This window comes from Manis javanica, chromosome 5 (assembly GCF_040802235.1).
Source record: "Manis javanica isolate MJ-LG chromosome 5, MJ_LKY, whole genome shotgun sequence".
Lineage (NCBI taxonomy): Eukaryota > Metazoa > Chordata > Mammalia > Pholidota > Manidae > Manis > Manis javanica.
In genome coordinates this window covers 26,504,821-26,528,858 of record NC_133160.1, presented here as the reverse complement: position 1 = coordinate 26,528,858, position 24,038 = coordinate 26,504,821, and the positions used below count along the sequence as shown (strand labels likewise).

The 24,038-nt window shown below is 47.9% G+C and overlaps 2 protein-coding genes across 2 annotated transcripts in view; both read right to left on the bottom strand.

Annotated features, from left to right (window-relative positions):
* Positions 1–2,077: 2,077 nt before the first annotated feature.
* LOC140849712 (syntaphilin-like) lies at positions 2,078–11,388 on the bottom strand. Its single transcript, XM_073238055.1, is given in 2 exon segments — positions 2,078–3,583; positions 11,382–11,388. Coding segments are annotated over 2 exon segments (1,236 nt in total). The 3' UTR covers positions 2,078–2,354.
* Positions 11,389–12,830: 1,442 nt separating this feature from the next.
* LOC140849710 (uncharacterized) overlaps positions 12,831–24,038 on the bottom strand; it is a 40,759-nt gene continuing 29,551 nt past the window's right edge. The window contains 5 exon segments of the mRNA XM_073238054.1: positions 12,831–13,049; positions 13,936–14,029; positions 14,103–14,258; positions 14,260–14,328; positions 15,435–15,526. Coding sequence (XP_073094155.1) covers positions 12,831–13,049; positions 13,936–14,029; positions 14,103–14,258; positions 14,260–14,328; positions 15,435–15,526 — 630 coding nt within the window.

Genomic DNA, 24,038 nt, shown 5'->3' with positions numbered 1-24,038 from the left:
GTCCCGGGCCGGGGTGGTGAGCCACTGCCCCCCACTAACATGAAGAAGAAAAGCTGAAGTCCCCACCAGACCCCCAAGGAGAGGACCCTCAATGCTGTGGGCTAGGCCTCTGTGACCCAGGCAGGCAGGTCTCGGGTCACAGCAGCAATAGAGGGCAGCTGCTGGCCCCACTCACCTCATCCACAGACCCCAGGTCGAAGCCCAGGCCAGCCCTTCATAAGTGGCTTCTTCAGTACCAGGGACAGTGTGGACTAGGGCCCCAACCCTGACCACATCCACCAAAACACAAGACACAGTAGGAAGGCCACAGCGAGCAGGACACAGGAGCAGTGGGGCTATGCAGCTCGCCTAAATTCCAATGTTGAAAAATATATTGATTTTATGTTGTCAAATATAGTTGTACATTTATTTTCGTGGCAAAGCTTTGACTATTTCTAAAGAGACACTACGTGGCTCTGTGAGTACATGGCACAGAAGGCTGCGTCCTGGCCACTCATGGCTGGGCTTTGGACTGGGCTTGTCCACTGCCCCTCCATGTCACGACCCCAGTGTCCTGTGGGGCAGCCCCAGCCAGGCCCCAGGAGATCAGGTTTGTTTTGACTGAGGCAAGGGTTGGTCCACAAAAGATGGCTGGTCTGAGGCCCCAACCGAGGTGGGGGGAGCTTTGGAGGCACAAAGCATGTGGCAGAGGGGGCTCTTGCCCCAGTGGCGGGGCTGGCCACCCACTCAAGTGCATGCAGGTGCTCCCCTGAGTGGAGGGCACAGAGAGGAAGGGCAGAGCCCACAAGTCAGGCAATGGCTGTCAGAGCAGCAGGGATGGGCAAGCAACCTTGGCAGGGAATCGAGTGCCCCCAGCCCCCTAGACCAGAAGGGTAAGACACAGGGTCCCACCAGTGCCCCCCAAACGTGGGGCCAAACCCCTGAAGAGGGTGGAATGACCAAATGGGTGCAAGTTCTGCAGGGGGAGGTAGGAGTGGGTTTACTTTGTAAATTAATAATGCTAATGAAGTGTCAGCAGCTTTGCGGGGGGGATCTGGATGTGGTCCCAGGGAAGGAGGGAGGCAGGGAATCTTCCAAGTGGACTGGGCTCAGGCTGGAGCAGGGAGGCTGCAGGGCTCCTACCCATCCTGCCCCACCCGCACCTGCCTGGGAAACCTCCCAGGGCACCCTGTTTTGGCCTGATTGAACTTCATGGCTCCACATTCATCTTGTCATTCTTCCTGCTGGAATTCTCTGCCAGGGGCAGATAGGTCTAAGATTTAGGAATTCTCACTCTAAAATCAAGCAGCCATCTATCTCACTAGAAATCCTGGGATGCATGAGAACCAAGCCCCAAAGTGAACATAGTGCAAAGTGGAAGTTGGGCCTGAGACTCGCCCCCAGAGAAGCTTGGGTCAGGCTCTAGGGGCAGCCATGGCCTCTGGCTTTTCACGCCAACTGAGGATTGCTGAGTCCAGCCCTGGCTCCCAGACTACAGGGCCTCATCTCAGAAGGCTGCAGGACCCCCTTGAGCTGCCAGCCCCTGCCTCCTCTTCTTGTGCTGGCAGTCTCCAGACAGGTGCTAGGGCCCAGGCGAGCACTGCGTCCCCCAGCACCGAGCCTGCCTAGCTCAGGTCTCCCAGGAAGAAGGACCTGACGGGCCCAGAAGTGCTGGGAGAAAAATGGATCACAGGGAAGATCTGGGATGAGCAGACACGGAACCCACACTGCCCTCTGCCGCCTCTTGCCCATCACTGTCTCTCCCACAGCCCGTGGCCTTGACTGTGCTTCTGATTCCCAAAGCAGGCAGCAGACCAAAGAGCTCCAGCCCAGGCCGGCGGTCCCAGCCCGGCATACGGCCCTGGGCCAGGTGTTTGTACTTTGGGCAACAAGTCTAAGCAGCAGGGATTAGCTCCGTCTGAGGAGCTAATACTGCCTCAGAAGCTGGGGCTGAGGGCATGGGGTAGCTTGGGAGAGAAGGCAGGCAGCGAGGAAGGGACTGGGCAGGCTGTGGGGGGTGGGCGGGGAGGCTCCCCAGACCAGCACACAGGGACTTCCTGAGTAGGGCCTGCCCCTCCTGAGGGGCAGGTGGACGGGGCTGGGTTGTGGAACCTCACTGCACTCTCTCTGGTCTGTCCAGGCAGCACGCCTCCCCACCCCTTGGTCTCTCTTCCCTTCTCTCCTGCAGATGTTTTGGGATCCCTTCCCCCAGCCCCTACTTCCAGCCCCCAGACACTGTTAATATCCTGAAAAAACCACTTCCAAACCCAAAACTAAATAAATAAGATGATGCCCCACAGGAATGTGCAAGAGAGAGAATGGCACCCCTACAATCAGTGGTCAGGCTGCCAGAGCCGCGGGCTGGGCAGGGCCCCTCAGAGCTGGGTGCTGCTGCCGGCCTCGCTCCGGCCCTGCTGGCTCAGCGAGCGGCAGCTGATCCTGCGGATGGAGTGCAAGGCCACAGTGCAGCAGCCCCGCAGCAGGGAGCTGATGTTGTAAATGGGCTGGCCCTGGCGCCGCTGCGAGCGGCAGAGCCAGGCCACCGTGGGCACAGCCGGCACCACCACGGCCAGCAGATCCACGATGTAGTGGCGGCTCCAGTAGCTCTTGGGCTCCTTCTCGGCCGCGGCTGCCTCCTCCTCCTCTTCCCCCGGGCATGCCACACTCACCGACAGGCTGGGGTTGGGGGTGGCCGCAGGCCGGAGTGGGGTCGGCCCTCGGACAATGGGCTCCGGTGCCTCAAGCTCATCACCCACCCTCACCACCACTGCTGAGTTGGGGTCTCTGGGCCCTGGGGGGTGGGGATCCAGCTCTGGATGCCTGTCCCCTGACTCGAGGACTGTTCCGCAGACCTGGGCCTTGGTCACTTTCTCCAGGATTGTGTCCAGGTCAGGCTGGTACTGCACAGAGTCTGTCTGGATGGCATGCTCCCGCATGCAGCTGGCCTGCACGCCAGCCTCCATGCCACACAGCAGCTTCTCATAGGTGTTGCTGGCAGGGAAGCGGGGGCCCAGGCTGAAGGAGCCGTGCAGTGAAGCCTCCTGGGGGCCACAGTCCACCCCCGAAGACAGCAGGGTGCTGGCCTCCAGGGCATCCGTCTGGCTCAGTGTGACGTCGGTGGCCGCAAAGCCACTGTCAGCCCTGTCCTCAGCAGAGGCACCAGGGTGGTCGCCAGGGGGGTGGTCACCGCAGACAGCTGGGTCACTCAGCTTGGTGTAGGTGGAGCTGCGAGTGAGGGAGCGGGCGGGGGACCTGCCAGCCGACTCCCCGGCGCCGTCCTCCTTGGCTGTGCCGTTCTGGGCCACCTCCATGCTGTGCAGCAGCATCTCCAGCTTCTTGTTCTGAATGTTGATGTCCACAAAGTACTTCTACTGCTCCTTGTCCTTGTCAATCAGGTTGTTCTTGACGGTGTCGATGACCTGCTTGAGCTGCTTGATCTCCTTGCAGGCCTCTTTCAAGGCCAGCTGGGCCTCCACGCGGTGGCACTCCTCCTCAATCCAGTCCTCCTGCATGCGTGACAGCTGCGTCTTCAGGTCATCGATCCCTGGCCCTGCTGCAATGTGACCAACGTGCTCCCCGGCTCCAAACCAGCAATGGCTCGCATCTCATCTGGAGTGGCCCCAGACTCCTTTCCTGGAGCTGCACGGCCCTGCCTGCCCCACTGACCTCCTCTCCTCTGCTCTGCTGCTCCCTCTGGCTCCACACCAGCCGCCTTGCTGCTCCCAGAAACGGGCCCCACTTCACAGCTAGGCCTTCAACTCGGCTGTGCCCCGCATGGACCTCTATTCCCCCAAATATTCCCCCAGCTGGTGCCTCAGGGCTCACGGCCTCTGCACAGACTCACCTCCCCAGAGAGTCCTCCCCTGACCATGGGTCCTGATTAACGCCCATCACCGCCCGCCTCACTGATTGTCCTCCTCACCCCTGCTTCACTTGCTTCTATGTCAGACCTACTTTGACCATTTTTGCTCTTCTCCCTCATTTGCTGCGTGTGAGGGCCCCAAGCACAGGCACCACGTTGGTGTATCCCCACTGTGTCCCCAGAGCCTAGCACAGAGTCTGCCACGCTGCGGGGGCTCTATAAACAAGGCCAAGCTGGAGGAGTGGAGGGCACACAGAGGTGCTGAGGCCCTGAGCTGCCTGGGGTGGGGGGGGCAGGGCCGGCTCAGACTCCTCGGAGTCCTGGAGCCTCTGGGGGACCCTCTTTACCTTGCCCCACCCTCCCCTGCAGACCCTGGTCCTCAAAGCCACACTGTGATTTATGGATGCAAAGTCATGGTCACCTCACACAGAAGTGAGGGTGGGTGGCCTGGGCTGGCTGGTCCCCAGATCTCCTGGCTGTGCTTTCACTACCCAGTGCGAGGAGCCAAGTGTCCTTCCAAACCTTCTGAGAAAGATGATGCCTCCCTACACACTGCAGGGCACAGACGCCTTGGCGGAGGAGGGTCCTGCCCTGATGTCACCACAGGGTTTGGCACGCAGGGTGGGGTTGGGGGTCCTATGTTCTCTGTGACTGAAGAGCACAGGCTTTGCTGTCTGGCTGACGGGGCCTCTTCTTAGGAACCATCCACATGTGGGACTACCTCTCCTGTCTGCCTCACCCCCTAGATGTCCACAAACCTTTTACCTCCCCCCAATCCCCCAGGCAGAGCCCCCAGGACCCACTTACCAAGGCAGGGAACAGCCTCAAGATAATTTTCCTGAGTGGACCACATTCAGGGTACTGTTAGGGGCACGCCACTACACTCTGCATCATGCAGGCCCTCCTGGCTCACACCGCGTCCTGCCTTTTCCCAGGGAGGACAGGGTGCCCAGCTGCAGTGCCTCCTGCCCCGGGCTAGGACAGTGATCTGACTCTGTGGGTCCCACTGCAGCCATTCCTTTGGGCAAATCTATGATCTACCTCAGTCTTAGTAACTTAACAGTTTTCTTCAAACTATTTTTCTTTTAAATAAATTTGTTTTCAAAGGGAACTATAACTGCCTAGTGTGAGTGGAAAATCAGACTCATTTCCCAAAAATAACAAGACACTGAAAAGTTTATAAGCTTTCCCCAAAATGTAATTAAATTGTACCTGGATGCTGAGGTCCCTGATATGTTTGTTCTCTCTCTGTTAAAAAGGGCACGTCAACATAAGAGCTATTTTTGAAGAATTATCAGAAACAAATGTAGGCTTTGTCTTCAGTTTCATGAGAAAGATGAAAGGAAATGGGTAGTCAATACCCCTAGTTCTTTTGATCAAAGAAAAAAAGACACAAATTACCAGTATCAAAATTAAAAGGGACATCACTACATGGCCTACAGATATGAAAAGGAAAATAAGAGAATATTATGAACATTTTCTGCCAATAAATTCAACTTAGATGAAGTGGAAAAATCTCTTTAAAAACATAAATGACCAAAAGTGACTCAAGAAGAAATAGAAAATGTGGTCATTTATCAAAGAAATTAAATTTCAAGTTGAAATGCTTTCACTGGTGAAATCTATAGAACACTCAAGGAAGAAATACCAATTCTACGGTCTTTTAAACAAGAAAACTAAAAACAAAATCTTTGTTGTCACTATACATCAGTTGTTATTTAACCCTATGTCCACCTAAAATCATCTCACACACCATGTATGGTGCAAGGTCCTCATTTTGGGAAATTGATGTAATCAAGTCCCATATGGCAAACTGAGGCCCAGAGCAGAGCAGGGCTTGCCTGAGGACACCCAGCATGCAGCAGCCCAGCCTGTGAAACCAGAGTGACTGTACCCCACTGTGGATGTGTGAGCGTTCCGGCTGGGGGTGGTAGTGCAGGGAGCCAGTGTGTCATCAGGCAAGTCATAGCGCCCTTCTGAGCCTCAGTTTCCTAATCCATAAAATGGAGCAGGCGTTTTGCCTGGCAGGGACTGTTCTGAGGCACAGATGAGACTGCAACCATCAGGCTGTGTGAAGAGGAACCCTCATCTCAGCAAACATCAGAGGGGCGTTAGCAGGCACCACTTCATGGCTGTGTCCCCCAGGTCCATTTCCTGCACTTGTGGGTCCAGCTCTGGCAGTGCCACATCTCTGTTTATTCTCCCTATCCTGATGGAATTCTTTCCAAAAAGGACGCGGCTCCTCATGCCACAAGAGGGTCTGTGAACCCCTACAGGAGGTGGCGGTTTCCTGTCACAGGCAATCTTCCCAAAACTTTTCTGCCTCCAGTGTTGACGGAATGCTCCACCCGAATGAAGCACCCCCAAATCCTGAGCATCTTGACCCAGATGTGGTGGTAACACCTGAAACCCCTGGCTGCAAACCTAGCTCTCACATCTCCTGGCAGGCCGACCTTGGACAACTCATCAGCCTGTCTGAGCCTTAGTTTTCCCATCAGTAAAATGGGGATAGCTGATCTACCACATAGGAACTTAATGAGAAAATCTGTAAAACATCAGGCAAACTGGAAGGTGTCTTCATCCCCCTGTCCCACCCTGAAACAGACTCCAAGGAGGAGAACTAGAGGTTCCCCACGCACCCGCACTCCCGTCTGTCTGCAAGCCCAACTCCCCTCCCAGCGGAGTCCCTTCCTCTGCATCTCTGCAGGGGAGCTGTGGGCTGTGATGGCATCTCATTCCGCCAGGGGGAGCTAGAGTGCCCGCCACTAGAGCCCTAATTGCCTTGCTGTTCAAGACGGAAAAACTCATTCAAGGTGCTTATCAATTGCGAGACATGTCCCATTTTGAAAAATTTTTAACATTGTTTTTGGATATAGCTTTAGAATTATGTCTGATAATCTAGGAAACCTGTTTAGAATGCTTTTGAAATAAAAAGAAAAATAAAAGGTTCTGAAGGAAAAGGAGGCCAAAGCTGTCCACAGCTTCTCTCCGGCACACCTCAGAGGCCCCCACAGCTGGCTCCTGGCCGTCAGGGTCTGTGCCCCTCTGGCCCAGGCCGTCCAAGGCATCCCTCCCCCGCTGCCCCCAGGTCTCCCAGGACCACTCCTGCCTCCATGGCCCATCCCCACTAGGCAACCAGAGGGAGTTTTTCAAGGCCCTGATGAGACTGTCTGCGCCGTTTATTAAAATGCCCCTGAGACTCCCAAGAGAAAAAAGCCCTGTGCGACTGGCCCCTCAGGGCCTCTCCTCCACGGCTCCCCCCACCTCAGTTTACTCCACTGAGCCACATGGGCTTCCTAAAGCTCTTCAAAAGCGGGCCTCCTCCCTGGCTATTCCCTCGGCTGGAAGACGCCCTCCTTATCAACCCCCACAAAGATCTGCTGACACTGGTCTGACAACAGGTAACATGCACAGGTGCCACTGTTTATATAAAAGCCCCTCTGACAGTGGGCCATGCACTGATGATCCCTGGTCCCCAGCTGCCACCTTGGGTGAAGGACTCATGAGGGACATGTGCATGTCCTGAGGGGTGGGTGACACACCATTCAGTCTGCCACACAGAACACCCAGTCCCAGTGAAGCCCATTCCCAGACCCCCTCATTGCCCCACCCCAGACCTTTGCCCCAGAAGTTTCCCTTGACTTACACTGTTTTTTATTCCCCATGACTTGCACTCCAAGACCTACTCATCCTGCCAGACCCCAGTCAGGATCCACTCAGCCTAGAATACAGAAAAAGGAGCCCAGATACCCAGAGCCAGTTGGGACTTCAAAGCCCCCCGTCTGCTACTCCTTCTCAGCAGCTCCACCAGAAGCTCAGAGCCCACAGACAGGGTCTGTGGCTTCCCCGGGTGAGTGATACTCCAATGTCCAGCCAGGGCTGACGAACAGAGGACGCACATAGGCCCACTGCGGGGAAAACCGAGGTGAGATTAGTCTCAGGGAATCTCCTGGGGTAGGCAGACTTTGAGGTAATAGTCATGATTAGTTATTGGTCAAATAACTTGCTATGTGCTAAGTAGGAACCGTGCCAGGCATGGGAACCATGACCAAGACAGACATGGTACTGTCCTGGGAGAAGGAGGTGTGTGATAAGTAGACACACAAAGAAACATGGTGATGAGAATAAAGCAGAGCAGGGGGTAGAGAGCCAAGGTGTCAGGAATTGAGGGGATGTTTTTATATCAGAACATTAAAAAGAGGCCTTTGGCCCAGGTGAAGCCCTTCTCAGGTAGAGCAGACAGCAAATGCAAAGGTCCTGGCTGGTGCTGGGCTTAAAGGTCCTTCCTCTAGGAAGCCATCTTGGATTGCGTCTCCTGGTCCCCCAGCACACCGCCTCACGAACTCACCAGCCTCCCCAAGGATGCGCCGTGCTTGTGCTCAGTAGCATAATCTGCTGGACAAACCAATGAGAAGATGCAGCCATACTACAGAGGAGTGATCTGTGCCCCCAACAGGGAAGGGCTGGGAGTTCCTCATTCTGGCATCCCCATGCCCGGGACAGTGCCTGGCATATACAGCAGGTGCTCACTAAGGTTTGAACAAGTGTGAAATACAGACATGGTGCCAGGAAATGAGGACAATGATGGCTTCTCTCTGAGGCCAAAACTGTCCTCACACTCTCTTCAATGTCCTCATGCCCTATCTGGTGGAGGGACACCCACCCTGAGTTCCCCCGTGGGGTCATGACCCCCCAGCCCAGCTGGGCCCAAAAATTGGTTTTGCTCTATGGGAGGTAAATACTCATTTTTCTGGTTGTTAGTACATTATTGGGGGGCAAACAGGAGGTGTGAGCCTTCCCCCTCTTTTCAGAGCAGCATGGATGTGGCCCTGGATCCTGGAGAAGGTGACCTGGGGAGGGGCTGGTTGTGGGAGGCCTATGAGGAATTCCAGCCACAGGCATTTGCTCATCACTCAGCTTGAATGCCAAGGTTACAGGTCATGTGGGTGTGAGTATATGAGGCAATAAATGAATGTGAGTGTGTGGGGGTGTGAGTGCATGTGTATACAAGTGTGTGCACAAGTGCACACAAACAGAAGAAATCTAGAAGAAAATGCACCAAAATGATCTCGGGGAGACAGAATCCTGATGGGTTTTATTAGCTTTTATGCCATTCAGTATCTCCCTAACTTTCTATATTCAGCCTATGCTACTTTTAGAATCATAAAAGAGCTAAAATAAGTAGCTTTTTAAGGCCACTGGTACAAAAAGCAGAGAAGAGATGGGGGAGGAGACAGGTGTGACTCTGCAGGCACCTGGGCTAGGGAAAAGGGGGAGGGAGAGCAATGGAGTACTGAGATCAGGAGGCGAGGCCTCCAGCCAGATGCACGCACACCAACTCCTGTAGGATGCCTCCATTTCCCCTCTGGGTCCTGAGCTCCTCTGACCCTGAGGCCCCATAATTAACCACCAGGTATCTCAGGAAGGGCCTGGGCCAGGAGGGCATGGGTGAGGGCAGCAGGACAGACAGAGGTGCTCACATCACATCACACACATCACCTCACAAAAGTAGAAGGCAGCCTACCTTTCTTCCTGGGATTCTGCGCCTTGGACACACACTACCCAGAGGGCCACCTGCGAACTCTGGTGGCCAGAGACAAATCTCTGTGGTTGGCTGTGGCTGGGGGTGGGTAGAAGATGGATGGACTCAGATTCTACAATTATTTTCTGAAAGTTACCAACAAAGTGCCAAAACAAAAACATGTGGGCAAATGAAGTAAAATTTTGTTACAGAACTCGGTCCATTGAGTGGAGGGTTCCCCCCGATCCCAGAGTCAGAGGGAAACTTCCCCAGAGGTGGACATGTCCTGGTCCCTAGTGTCCAGTCAGATGGCCCCTAAGTCAGGATCTTGGGTCCTAAAATATGACCCAAATCTCTTCAGGTCAGGGCTGTGCTGAGACTTTTAAGAAAACCCTCGAGGCCACATCCCAGCCTGCTGCCCTCCCCTCTTCCATGCACCTCTGGGCAGAAGCCGAGGCCCACCCGCGGCTTATCCCACCGTACTATCCGCATACTTCCCTACTTCCGGAGTTCTCTACCTGAGACGCTGCCCAGAGGGGCACAGTGGAAGGATCGAAGGGCGTGGGCTCAGAACAATCTGGGCTCAAGTCCCCACTGTAACAGTTTCTAGATATGAAACCGCATGCCTCTGAGTCTCCCTGTCAGGGCCGCTGAGCCCTGGGGGCCCCCCAGTGCTTACACCCTGAGATTCTGAAAAGGGACAGGCTGCAGTGAGCCCACCGCAGGGAGTATGGGGCAGCACTGATGTAAGCGCCAGTCCCTGAGCATAGTCTGAGCAGGGGGCTGAAGGGTCTGCAATTCCTGCCCCTACCAGGGCAGGAGCCATTGCTCAGGACCAGGCTCTAATGGCTCTGCCAGGGAAAGGGCCACCCTGGCTCAAAGACCCAGGCCCTGCCGGAATCTCACCTCGTCAGACCTCCCCCTGCTGGGGACTCTGCCCTGGGGGCTGCAGGATTCTTCTTAGTGTGCCTCTCTGATTGCTGCCAGCCTCAAATGCAACCAGAAACCAAGTGGCCCCTGAGAAGAACCAGGCCAGATGGGCACGGAGGACCAAGCCTGCCACCAGAGAGGCTCTGACTGAGGACCCAGGTGTGGCCAACCAGGTCAACCCAAGCCCTGGCCTCCCCAGCCCCCCGGGTTTCAGAAGACCCACCCTGTGAGCCCTCACTTCCTGTGCTGCGGGTCCCTAAGGCTCATGGAGATTCCTGGCCATTTCAGGGGATCTGTGATGGAGACTGGTATGGGTTGAACTGTATCCTCCATAAAGATAAGTTCACCTCCTAACCACAATACTTCTGATTGTGACCTGATTCAGAAACCGGGTGCCTGCAGATGTAATCGGTTAGGACAAGGTCGTGCTATGGAATGGCTGGTGTCCTTATAAGAGGAGAGACACCCGGAGGGGATGACCACATGACACAAACATAGGGAGAAGGCCACGTGACAGCAGAGGCAGGGATGGAGTGGGCCGTTGCCAGCCAAGGAACCAAGTATTGCTGGCCACCACGGGAAGCCAGAGAAACAAGGAAGGATTCTCCCCTACAGAGGGAGCGTGGCGCTGCCCACACCGGACTGCTGGCCTCCAGAACTGTGAGACAATACATTTCTGTTGTTTTAAGCCCCTGGTGTGTTGTACTTTGTTATAGCAGCCCTAGGAAAAGGATGCAGGGACGACATTGGGGTACAGCATGCATATGTATTTTGGCCTCAGTAATCCGGGCTCCTGGGCAGTCCCTTAACTTTAATCCAAGAACCAAGCCTTGGAGGGCTCAGATCATAGTTTTCCGTAGCAGAGAGAATGCACTGGCCCTGGGGAGGCTGCACAGTGACATGGGGACTCCTCGCTAGAGAGGAGAGGGAAGCCCTGTGCTTGCACCCTGGGAAGTGAGAAAGGGAGATGGAAGCAGAGAGAGAGGGGAAGCCACACATTCATTGCCCAGGGCTGAGCCTTGGCTGGGCAGTAGGGTCCGTGGGAACAAGAGCTGCAGAGACCTCTGAGAAACCAGGCCTGCAACCCACCTTCCATGGCTCCAGTGAACCCCAGCCTAGGTGGCCCCGTGGGCGTTGTGGAACAGCAGCAGTGGCTGCTGTTGTGTGTTCAGAGTCTCTGAATGCCCCAGAACCCTGTGTGGTGCTGCTGAGAGGGATGGTGGGCCAGCAGAGGCCTGGACAGATGCCTCTGGGCCAGAGTGGGACAATGAGCCCAGAGTCAACAGGGGACTCCAAAGCCAGACTGTAGCAGAGCCAGGCTCAGGTGCCATCCACGCTCTGGGCCTGCCTTACATGAGGGACTGAACAGTTTGTAAACACAGGGTTCCCTGCAGAGGAGCGCCTGGTTGTAGATACCCCAGTGTAGATACCCAGCAGTTAATCTTGTAATTTAATTCCTGTTTAAGCCTAATCTGTAGCTGAAACTAATCTAAGAGAGAATAGGTGCTGTGTCTTGGAATCTGGTGCGAGTCATGAGCAATGTGACAAGAACTGCAAACAGTTCCTGTCGTCCTTTCCGAGGTAAACCCAGATAAGGAACACACCGTGAGACTCACGTGGCGGATAACTTGACAAGACAGAAGAGAAACTTTAAGAGGTGAATAGTCTGCAATTATTTAGCTTGATGAAAAACTCATCCTATAATCATTAATTGATGCTTGTCTTTTTACTTGCTGTAGCTTAATAAAGGCACAGGGAAGCCCTGGCTTGTTGCTTAGTCTCCAAGAGAGTCTCAGCCCTCTGCATTAAACGTCATTCTGCCTCGGTTTCTCATTTTCATGGACCCCAACTGCAACACCTGGTGGTGGAGGAGGACAGACACACAGCAGGGCAGGAGACAAACAGCCACTATTACCTCCAGTGGACTGCTGGGCCTCACTCTTGCCTTGAGGCTGAACCACTTTCCAGAGCCAAACAGCTCACCCCAGCGGCATCACCCAGAGCCCCTGCCAGACAGCTGCACCTGCCTCCTGGGGGCAGGCCTCTCCCCCTGCGCCTGCCCAGGGCCTCACAGGGGAAGTATGACACGATCTCAGAGACATAGCCTGGTGCCTAAGGGCACGAGGGACACACAGCCCAACTAAGGGCCTCTGGGACTCCAACATCTGAGAACATTTATTTCCTTCTCCAAGTCCCTGGTGAGGAAGAAGGTCAGCTTCACCAGCCAGGGCGGGCAGATACAGCCAGGAGGCCTATATGCCTGGGCCTGGCAGGGGTAAGCCAGGGACAGCGAGGCCCCCCTGGCCTGGGCACCTGCTGGAGGACAGGGGAGAAGGACGGGCCACCTCAGAACCTGATGCGGGAGCTCTTCTTCACGGAGGACAGAGGAGGGGTCTTCAGAGGCTGTGAGAAGTGCTTTGGTGAGGAGCTGACAGGCATGGGCGTCGCTGACTTCTGCACGATGTACCTGGACACCTGGGGGGACTGCAGCCCCAGGGAGGTGGACAGGTTCAACTCCGGGAACCCAGAGGTTGGGGCTCACGGAGACAACAAGGTGTAAGTGGAGGAGGCAGTGGGCGTGCTGGCTATGGTGCTGAGTGCCGTCTCCCTATCAGGATCCAGGTCCTTCTGGAAAGTGTGGGTCTCCAGGTGGAGGAGCCGGCCCTGCTGCTCTAGCACCTTGTGCTTCATCAAGTCAAGCGGGTGGGTGGGTGCCAGTTCATTGAAATGCAGCATTTGCTGGATCTGAGGTGCGATCTGTGGGGAACAGAGAGGGGAGTGCAGGGGCAGCAGGACCAAGAGGGAGGCGCCAGGAGGACGGGCCTGACACTTCCATGCAGAAGAAGTCTCTGGAGGGCCACGGTTGTCACTGATGACCAAACCTGCCCTTCTCTTGGTATAGCAGCAGCCTGAGGGGTGGGCACTGGACTGTCCCTGTCTTAGGAGGAGGCCCAGGTACCAGCTACTTCCCAGATGTGCTCTCACCGCCTGCCAGGCTGGCTCTGGGCGCATCTCCCTCTTCACACTGACCTCTCCCCAGCAAGCACAGAGGAGGTGTCTCACTTAATGCTGAGACCCCAACACAGAGAGAGGGAGCCCCCACAGTGCCTCATGGCACTCGAGGAGGGAACGGCTGGGATCTGCCAAGGAAGAGGCATGATGGGGCTTGAGGCTGCCTTAACAGAGTCCCTGGCTCCTTTTCCTTCTTTCCAAGAAAACCCCCTCCATGCCCTCTGTCTCCTCCTGATCATTTCCCTGCCACCATGAGACCCTGTACCCGCACAGGAGCAACCGGCCGTATGCAGACATGAGCAGTAAACACACTGATAAACCAAAACCACACACTCAGGCAATGCTTTGGAGGCTGTGGGAGCGCCAGGCACAGACGACCTCCAACAAGGGACCAGTGAGGCTTGCGCTCAAGGTCAAAAGCAACGTCCATGGCCTCAACCAGGGCCTTGGCAGACAAACCAGCCAGACCAGCTTTATCCCAAAACTGTCTGTGGCCCAGAATCCTGTGAAAGGCCCGATGTTCCCCACAGCCCCACTGGAGGGCCTGGTGGGCACGAGTGGTCACCGATGGAGGCGGGATCCCCGGCCTCCAGCCCCAGCATCTCGAGGAGACAGCCGCGCACCGCCTCACCTGGTTCTTCACCCAGCCGTACTGCACATTGGTGAACAGGAGTTTGGGACTTGGAGGCTGCCGCTTGGATGTGTACGCTGCTCCCAGGACTTGGCTCACCTGCAAGAGTCAAGGGCAACAGTGAGGGCTCAGGCTTGAGTTGCTGGGGGTCCCTCTACACCCCCAGCCTCTCCTGCTTGCCCTTGGACTCCCACTTGCACCAGCTGTTCTCAATGTCTTCTGGGGAGCGCTCTCCGGCCCACAGGGACAGCAGGGCTAGCCTCCGCAGCTTGGCCCATGCCTCGGCCTCGGCGTCCCCCTTCCCGTTCGGAGCACCATGGAGCTACCTGCTCCCGCTGCTGGTACTCCAGGGCCTCAGCGAGATCCTGCTCCTCCCTCCCATGAGGGGCTTTCCTTCAGAAGGTGCCCTAGGCGGGGTTCCTCCCTCCTGGGCCAGGGCCTTTCCAAGCTTCTCATCCCTCCCTGAGGCCATATTGCCCAGGCCTGGTCAATTAGCCATGTTCAATGAACATTATTAAAGCCCATATTAAACTGGCTCCCACCAAGTCCTGCCATCTTCCCCACCACCGTGTGCTCTCCTCCATGGAGACCTGGCACCCCATCCTGACCTTACCTGGACCTCCCCCTGTGGAATACATAAACAACCTCTCCCTCCTAGGGAAGCCCTGCCTCTGCCTTGATATCCCCCCCAACAGATAAGATTTATGCCTTCCCAGGAGTATAGGAGCCACAAGGACTCTTGGAAGTGCTTGGAAAACTCCTACTTATATTCAAAACACAACTCCAAAATCTATTCTTCTATGAAACCTTCCTTTTACTTGATCCACCCAATCAGGAGATTTTTCCTCTAAGCTATCCCTGTTCTTAACAGTCCTGCTACTTACCACATAGAACTGCAGCCACGAGCTTGCATATCCATGTCTCCAAATGGACTGTGAGTTGCCTAAGGCAGGACTCATATCTGACTGGATTTCTAGAACCTAACACAGGGCCTGGCAGTCATCAGGACCTCAATAAATATTTTTTGAAGGATCCAAAATTGTCCAAGACTTGGTCAGAAATATGGTGGAACATGGATGGAGGAAAAAAATGAAGAGAAGGCTTCCAAAGCAAGCAGCCTGCCTTCCCCATGAAACAGGGAAATAACATGAGTGTCTATCCTCCCAGGGAACTCTGGCCACATAGAATTAACCTCTGCCGGGAACCAGCCTGAACAAATCTGAACCTGGTTCTGGGGAAGGGACTTGGGTTTTGATATTTTCCACTGGTTTGTACTTCTGAGTCTTTCAGCTTTGCTGGGTTAGAACAGAGCTCTTAGGCCACTGCTGACACCTGTGGAGTCAAATCTTGCAGGTCCCAAATCTTTGGCCTTCTGAGCACCCCCCGCCCCCCACCGAGTGTGCCCAGCACTCTCCAAGTAAGGCTGCCTGGGACTTGGGGAAATGCCCAGCATCCCCTTCCCTGGGCCAGAGGAGACCAGGTGGGCCGTGATAACTCACTGCAACTCAGTGAAGGCCCGGGGAGCATCTATGGAGTCGTCATCCTCCTTTACGCTTCTTCTTAGATCATAGACACTGACCATCTGGACATCCTGCAGCCTTTTCAAACATTCAGGCCAAATGTCCCTGCAATTTAACAGATCCAGCTCAGTAGCAATGACAGAGCTTCCCCTTCCTCTGAACCCTCTGTCCCTCATCCTCCACCCTCAGCCAACAGTCCCTTGCCCCTGGCCTACACCTGTTGATGCCTACCGTATGCCAGTCATTATGCTGGCTACTCTACAAATACCTGGAGGACTACAAATTGGTGCAGCTGCTGTAGAAAGCAGAATGGAGGTTCCTCAAAAAACTAAAAATAGAAATAACCACTTGACCCAGTAATTCCACCCCTAGGAGTTTACCCAAAGAAAACAAAAACCCTGACTTGAAAAGATAAATGCACCCCTATGTTTATCATCGCACTGTATGCAATAACCAAGACATGGAAGCAACCTAAGTCTCCATCAGTAGATGAATGGATAAAGAACAGGTGGTACACATATGCAGTGGAATACTATTCAGCCATAAAAAATGAAATCCTGCCATTTGCAACAACATGGATGGATCTAGAGGGTATTATGCTCAGTGAAATAAGCCAGATAGAGAAAAACAAATACCATATGATTTCACTTATTTGTGGAATATAAAAACAAAACAAAGCAGAAGGAACAAAACACCGTTCAACTCATAGACACTGAGAAGTGACTAGTGGTTACCAAGGGGGTGAGGAATAGGCAGGGGCAGGGGGAGGGAGAGGGGGACTGTTGAACCACTGTGATGTACATTTGATAAAGTAAATAATAATAATAATAATTGGAGAGCTGTAGAAGCAAAGAAATCAAGACAAACTAAAATTACAGAAAAGGAAGAGTCCTTCAAAGAAGAACTGAAATCAGGAGCTGCTTTCTTCTCTGGGAGCATTTTCTGAGTCTGTGCGTTGGCTGAGTAAGAACCAGGCTCAGATTAGGAGGAAGAAAGCAACTGCAAGGAGGAGAAACCAGCAGAGCTTTGGACAGACACAGTTAAAAACATACACACAAAGAGACCGAAACGTCAACACACAAGATAGACTAGAACAGAATACAAAACAAAAGTAAAAAAGCCCATTCACCCAAAATAAAAATGAAAAGAGGAATAGGGAAAGAACAGATGAAACCAACAGAAAGTAAAAAATTACCATGGTGGACTTAAATCCAACCATGTAGATAATTATATTAAATGAAAATGGACTAAATACACCAATTAAGATGGAGAGATTTTCAGACTATTCAATGAAAAGGCAAGATTCAACTACATATCATTTAGAAGAAATAAGACTTTACTTATAAATACAAAGATTAAAAGTGAAAGGATGGTAAAAGATATATCATGGAAGTACTAAGCAAAGAAAGCTTAGGAAAATGTGTCTGTCTCTACAAACAGAGAAAGACTTCAGGACAAGGAACATTACTGAAAATTAAAAGGTCAATTTTGTAGTGATAAAAGAACCAGTTCCTCAGGACGACATAATAATCCTAAATGCCTGTATGCCTAGCAATTTAGGGATTCAAAAATAAAAGAAACTGAAAGAACTAAAGGGAGAAACAGACAAGTCCACAATCATATTTGAAAATTTTAAGACCTCTCCCAGCTGTTCATACAAGAAGTAGACATCAAAACAGTAGAGATATAAAAGATTTGAACAAGACTATCACCTAACTGGCCCTAACTAACATTTGTAACATTTGACATCCAACAACAGCAGAACACACATTCTTTTCAAAGTACACATGGAACACTTACCAAAATAGCCAAGAAAATGGGACATATAAAAGATGCAGGAAGTTTCAAATCATCAAAATCATAGCGTGTAGAATTTATTTTCTGACTACAATGGTATTGAAAATCAATAACAATAGCTGGAAATTTGCCCAAGTATTTGAAAACTAATCAAAACACTTCTAAGTTATTCATAGGTCAAAGGGAAAATTAGAAATCACTTCCAACTGAATGATGATAAGACTAGGAAACTAAAAAGTTATAACATGAAAATTTATGGGATGCAACTAAAGCAGTGCTTGAAGGAAAATTTATAGCTTCAAATACCTACATTAGAAAAAAGGAAGCTGTAAAACACATGATCTAGGTTTCTACTTTAAGAAGTTAGAAAAAGAAGAGTAAATCAAATTCTAAGTAAATAGAGGAAAAGGAATAATTTTAAAATAAAAGGGAAGTTGTTGTTTAATGGGTATAGAATTTCAGATTTGCAAGATGTAAAAGTTCTGGAGATCTGTTGCACAACAATGTGAATATACTGAATACTGCTGAACTGGTCACATAAAAATGGTTAAGATGGTAAATCTAATGTTATTTGTCTTCACCACAATAAAAAAATAGAAAAATGTTATTTGACAATTTTATAGAAAAACATACATAATTATATGCCATTACTTAAATGCAGAAATATACAAAATAGAAAATGAACAGAGAATAGAGAAAATCAGCAATGCCAAAGCTGATTCTTTTAAAGTTTTAACAAATCCAAAAACCTCTAGCAAAATTGAAAGAGAAAGAGAACACACATATTGCCAGGATCAAGAATGAAAAGGGGACATTAATAGAGATCCTGTGACATTCAGAAGATGATAAGGGACTATTGTGAAGAACTTAATGATAGCATATTTGAAACTTGGATAAAATGGAAAAATTCCCTGAAAAAAATGAGTTTATCAAAACTGACACAAGAAATAGAAAATCTAAGTAGCCCTATATCTACTAAAGAAATTGAATTCATAATCAAAATCTTTTCCATAAAAACAACTCTAGACCCAGAGAGCTTAATCAGTGGACTCTATCAAATATTTAAGAAAGATATAATACCCACTCTATGCCAATTCTCCCAGAAATAAGAAGAGTACTTTCCAAATCCTATGAGGCTGGCATTGCCCTGATACTGAACAAGGCAAAGAAACTACAAGAAAAGAAAACTGTAGATCAATATTCTTCATGAACATAGATGCAAATATTCTAAACAAAATTTTACTGAACAGAGCTCAACAGTATATTAAAAAGAATAATACTTGACTAAGTGAGGTTTATACCAGGAATGCAAGATTGGATTAACATTCAAAATTCAAAGAATGTAACTCAGCACATTAGTATAATAAAGGAGAAAACCCGTATGATCACTGCAATAGGAGCAGAGCAGTCATTTGACAGAACCCAACATTCATGATTATACAAAGTTCATTTTTTATAATTCATTCATAACTATAAAAAAATCTCTCAGCTAACTAGGGATAGAGACAGCTACTGGTAAAAAAGAAATATTGCATGATTCCACTAAAGCAAACACATAGAAACAAAAAGTAGAATAATGGCTGCCTGAGCCAGAGGGGAGGGGCTTGGGCAGTTGTGGTTCAAAAGTGAAATAAGTTAACACTACTGTACTGACACTTAAAATTTTGTTAGGAGAGTAGATTTCTGGTTTTTTTCTCTCCAGAAATATTATATAATTGACATCTGACATTGTGTAGGTTTAAGGTGTACAGCAGGATGATCTGTTGCATGTATACATTGGAAAATGATAGCCACAAGTTTAGTTAATACATCCATCAAGTCACAGTTAAGATTGTTTTTTATTTTTTGTGGTGAGAATTTTTAAGATCTCTCTTAACTTACAAGGATACAGTATAGTATTCATAACTATATATATACTTTTCTGTACATTAAAGCCTCAGAATTTACTCACCCAATAACTGGAGCCACCTTCATCAATTTCCCCCACCCTGCCTCCTGCCCCTGGCGGCCACCAATGTACTCTCTGTTTCTATGAGTTTGGTTTCTTTAGATTCCACATAAAGTGAGATCATACAGCATTTGTCTTTCTCTCTCTGGCTTATTTTATTGAGCATAATGCCTTTCAGTTTCATTCGTGTCATTGCCAATGGCAAGACTTCCTGCTTTTTCATGCTGACTAATATTCCATTGTATATGTATGTACACACATATAAAAGCTATATACATGTACATATACAGTGTGTATACAATAATATGTATATGTTATACACAATTTATCACATTTTCTTTATCCACTCATCTGTTGCTATACACTTTGGTTGCTTCCGTGTCTTGGCTACTGTAAATAATTTTGCAATGAACATAAAGGCACAGATATCTCTTTGTGACAGTGATTTTATTTGGTTTGGATATATATCCAGAAATGGAATTGCTGGATCAGTGGTTGTCATGTTACTTGTTTTTACCACAATTTTAAAAGACTTTTGGAAGGGAGTATAAAAGCACAACTATGAAGGGTGGGATTGATAAAATGGATAATACTAAAATTAACTTCTGTTCATCAAGAGACATCACAGAATAAAAAGCAGGCTCAAAATGGAAGAAGACATCTATAAAATATATGATTGTCAAGGAACTCATATCCAGAATATATAAGGGACTCCTACAAACCGAAAGGAAAAAGACAAGTCAGTAGAAAAATGGAGAGAATATCTGAATAATCACTTAATAATAGCCACCTGACCAACAAATACATGAGATGCTCAACCTCACTACTCATCAGTGAAATTCTAATTAAATGAGAATCTTCATAACAATGTTATGTTTAGTAGCCCCACATCGCTAGAAACAACCTCAATGCCACCAAGTAGCACCGATGAATAAATTGTGGTATATCAGCAACACAATACTCCTCAGCAATGCTGACGACTCAACACCTACATTCAACTAATGACTGAACTGCACGAACATAATGGTATTTGAGAGCAAAGACCCAGCCATGAAGGAGAACCTATCTCACCATTTCAATTATAGAAAGTTCAAAACCAGACAAACCTAATCTCTGGATTTAGAAATCAGGATAGGGGAGAAGGGTAGGTCAAAATGGTCCAGTGGGGGAATGGGGGGAGCACCAAGTGCTGGTATTATTCTGTTTCTTGATATGATGTGGCTATTTGCATACGGGCTTATTTTCTGAATATTCACCAAGCTGAACCCTTTTGATTTGTGTGCTTTTCTTCATGTACATTATTATACAACAATTCAGTTTATTTTATAAGGAAAAGAAGTGTACCTTGTCAGATACATGATTTGCAAAAGTATACAAAGGCAAATAATGTTGAATAGATGGACAGTTGATGGATGAATGAACTGAATGGACAACGGGAATGACTCACATCATTGACAGAGTTTGCACTACCATCATGATCAATTTTAGACTATTTCATCACCTCACAATACATGCAAATGGAATCACACAGTATAGTGTGATCTCTTGTGGCTGGCTTTGCTTACTTAGTGTAATGTTTTAGAGGTTCATCATGTAGTATGCATCAGAATTCCATTCCTTTTTATGGTTGGATAATATTCCATCGTATGGACAGACCACACCACACTTGACCCATTCATCAGTTTTAGACATTTGGGTTGTTTTCACTTCTTGGCTACACAACTAATGTTGCTATAAATACTTGTTAACAAGATTTGTGTGTGGAAATATGTCTTCAATTCTCCTGGGTATATATTTAGATGTGGAATTGCTGGGTCAGACGGCAACTCTATGTTGTACTTTCTGAGGAACTACCAAACTGTTTTCCAAAGTAGCTGCATTAGCTGCACCAGTTTACACTCTCACAAGCAATGTATGAGAATTCCAATTTGCCCCTATCTTAGTCGACACATCTCTGTAACCATCCTACTGAGGGTGAAGTGGGATCTCATTATGGTTTTGACATACGTTTCTTTGATGTCTAATGATGTTCAGCATTCTTTGATATCCTTGTTGGCAATTTGTATACCTTCTTTGAAGAAGTGTCTATTTGGAGGCTTTGCTCATTTTTAATTGGGTTATTTGTCTTTTTTACTGTTGAGTTGTAAGGGTTCTTCATAAATTCTGGATTCTAGTGTCTTATATATGATTTGCAAATAGTTTCTTCCATTCTGTATGTTATCTTTTCTCTTTCTTAGTGGTGCCCCTTGGAGGCTAAAAGTTTTTAATTGTAATGAAGTTCAATTTATTTTTTCTTTTGTTGCATCTGTTTTTTGGTATCATGTCTAAGAAACATTGCCTGACCCAACGTCATGAAAATTTCTATATTTTTTTCCTAAGAGTTTTATAATTTTTGCTCTTACATTTAGGTCTATGACCATTCAAAGTTAATTTTTGTGAATGTTGTGAGGCATGGTTTTGTGAAGTTTTTCTGTTCATTCTACTGGTGGGTACATTTAGTTTTCCCAGCTCTGTTTGTTTAGAAAGACTATTCTTTCCTCCATTTGAGTGTCTTGGTATGCTTGCTGAAAATCAATTGACCAGAAATATGAAAGTTTATTTTTCTACTCTTAATTCTATTCCATTGTCTATCCCAATGCTAGTACCATGCTATCTTTACTGTAGCATTGTAGTAAATTTTGAAGTTGGAAAGTGTGAGTCCTCCAATTCTTTCTTTTTCAAGATTGTTTTTATTTTTAGGTCCTTTGTGTTTCCATATGAACTTCAGGATCAGCTTGTCAATTTCTGCAAAATAAGGCAGCTGGGATTTTCATATCAATTGCATTGAATCAATTTGGGAATTACTGCTATATTGACAAGGTGAAGTCTTCTAATCCAAGAATATGGGACATGTTTCCACTTGTTCAGGTTTTCTTTGATTTCTTTAAATAACATTTTGTAGTTTTCAGAGTACAAATTTTACACTACTTTCATAAATTCATTCCTAAATATTTTATTCTTTTTCATGCTATTGTAATCTGCATGCCTTCAGAAGTGGCAAGAGCAGACATCCTTGTCTTGTTCCTGATCTTAGGAGGAAAGACTTTAATCTTTCACCATTAAGTATGACATTAGCTGTGAATTTTTTGTAAATGGCTTTTATCAGGTTTTCCCCTCCATTCCTTGTTGAGAGGTTTCTTTTTATCAGAAAAAATATTTATCCAATGCTGTTTCTACATCTAGAGAGATGATCATGTGTCTTTTTTCTTCATTCAATTAATATTTATATCAGTTGATTTAGGATGTTAAACCAACCTTGGATTCCTGAGGTATTCTTACTGTGTAATCCTTTCATATGTTGCTGGATTGAATTTGCTAGTATTTTGCTTAGGATATTTGCACGTATATTCACCAGAGATATTGGTCTGTAGTTTTATTTTCTTGTGATGTCTTTGTCTGGTTTTGGTAACAAGGTAATGCCAGTCGCATAGAAAATCCTTTTGGAAGAACTTTTGAAGAACTGACATTAATCCTTCTTGAAATTGTTCACAGAATTCACCAGTGAAGGCATCTGTACCTGAGCTTTCCCTATGGGAAGCTTTATTACTAACTCAGTCTCTTTACTTGGAATGTTCAGATTTTGCATTTCTTTAGATTTTCTATTCTTTCTTGAGCCTATTTTGGGAGTTTATATCTTCTTAAGAATTTGTCCATTTTCTATCATTATTTTGATAATGAAAATTTAAAAACAGGTTAAATAAATGACTGTACCTCTATAAAGTGAACATTAATTATTACAAAGTCTGATTTTCAAGAATATTTGATAATATATGAAGTTCTAGTTCATACACTATGATCCCAATTTGTTTAAAATATACCATTATAGGAACTAAGAGCAGCTGGTCAGAAGCACTAATTTTGAATTCACACAGACATGGGTTTACTGCTCAGTCTAGCACTGGCAGCCATGTGAGCTCAGACAGGATTTCCCAACGCTTCAGTTTCATCTCCCTTATCTGAAAAATAACATCTCCCTCACAGAGTCACTCTAGAGATTCAATGAGCGGATACATAATAACACTAATCACAATCCCTGAAACACAGTAAACAGTAAATAATTGACACTTTTATTGTTGTCCTTACAATGATTGTATTAACATTATAGATTCTTCATATACTGAACCCATGGGTAATCAGTTCCCAAGAGATCTGAGTGCAGTGAAGTTCTCTTCTTACTAAAACTAGACTGGACAGAATATATTTCTATAGAAATTCAAAGGGCACCTAAGACTTCAAGATGACTGTGAAAATGGCAAATGTATATAGTAAGCCTTTGACCTAGCAATCTCACTTCCAGGAATTTATCCAACAGATATTTTTTCACACATGTAAAATGACATAGTCACTATTCCCTTCTGGTTAAAAACAAAACATAGAAAAGAAGCTCAATTTTCCTTAAAAGGGAATTAGATCAGTAACATATTATATGGCTTACTACACAGCTATAAAAATTAATGTACTGCTATGCAAAGATTAAGACACATTACGGAGTAAGAAAAGCAAGGTGAGTACTAGTAGGTAAGACGTGCTACTGTCATGTAAAAAATAACATGCTACTATAATGTTAAATAATAACCCTAACTCTACACATTTGTGTTTGCAAAAACAAACCCTAGAAAAATAACCAAGAGTCAATGAAAGTGGTTACTTCAGGGAACAAGGAGAACCGTTTTTGGCAGGAGACAGGAGGAGGACTAAGACTTTTTACATTGACTGATTTAATAAACTTCCATTGATGTATAATATACACATAGGAAAAGTATATATACCATAAATGTACCACTGAATACGTTTTTACA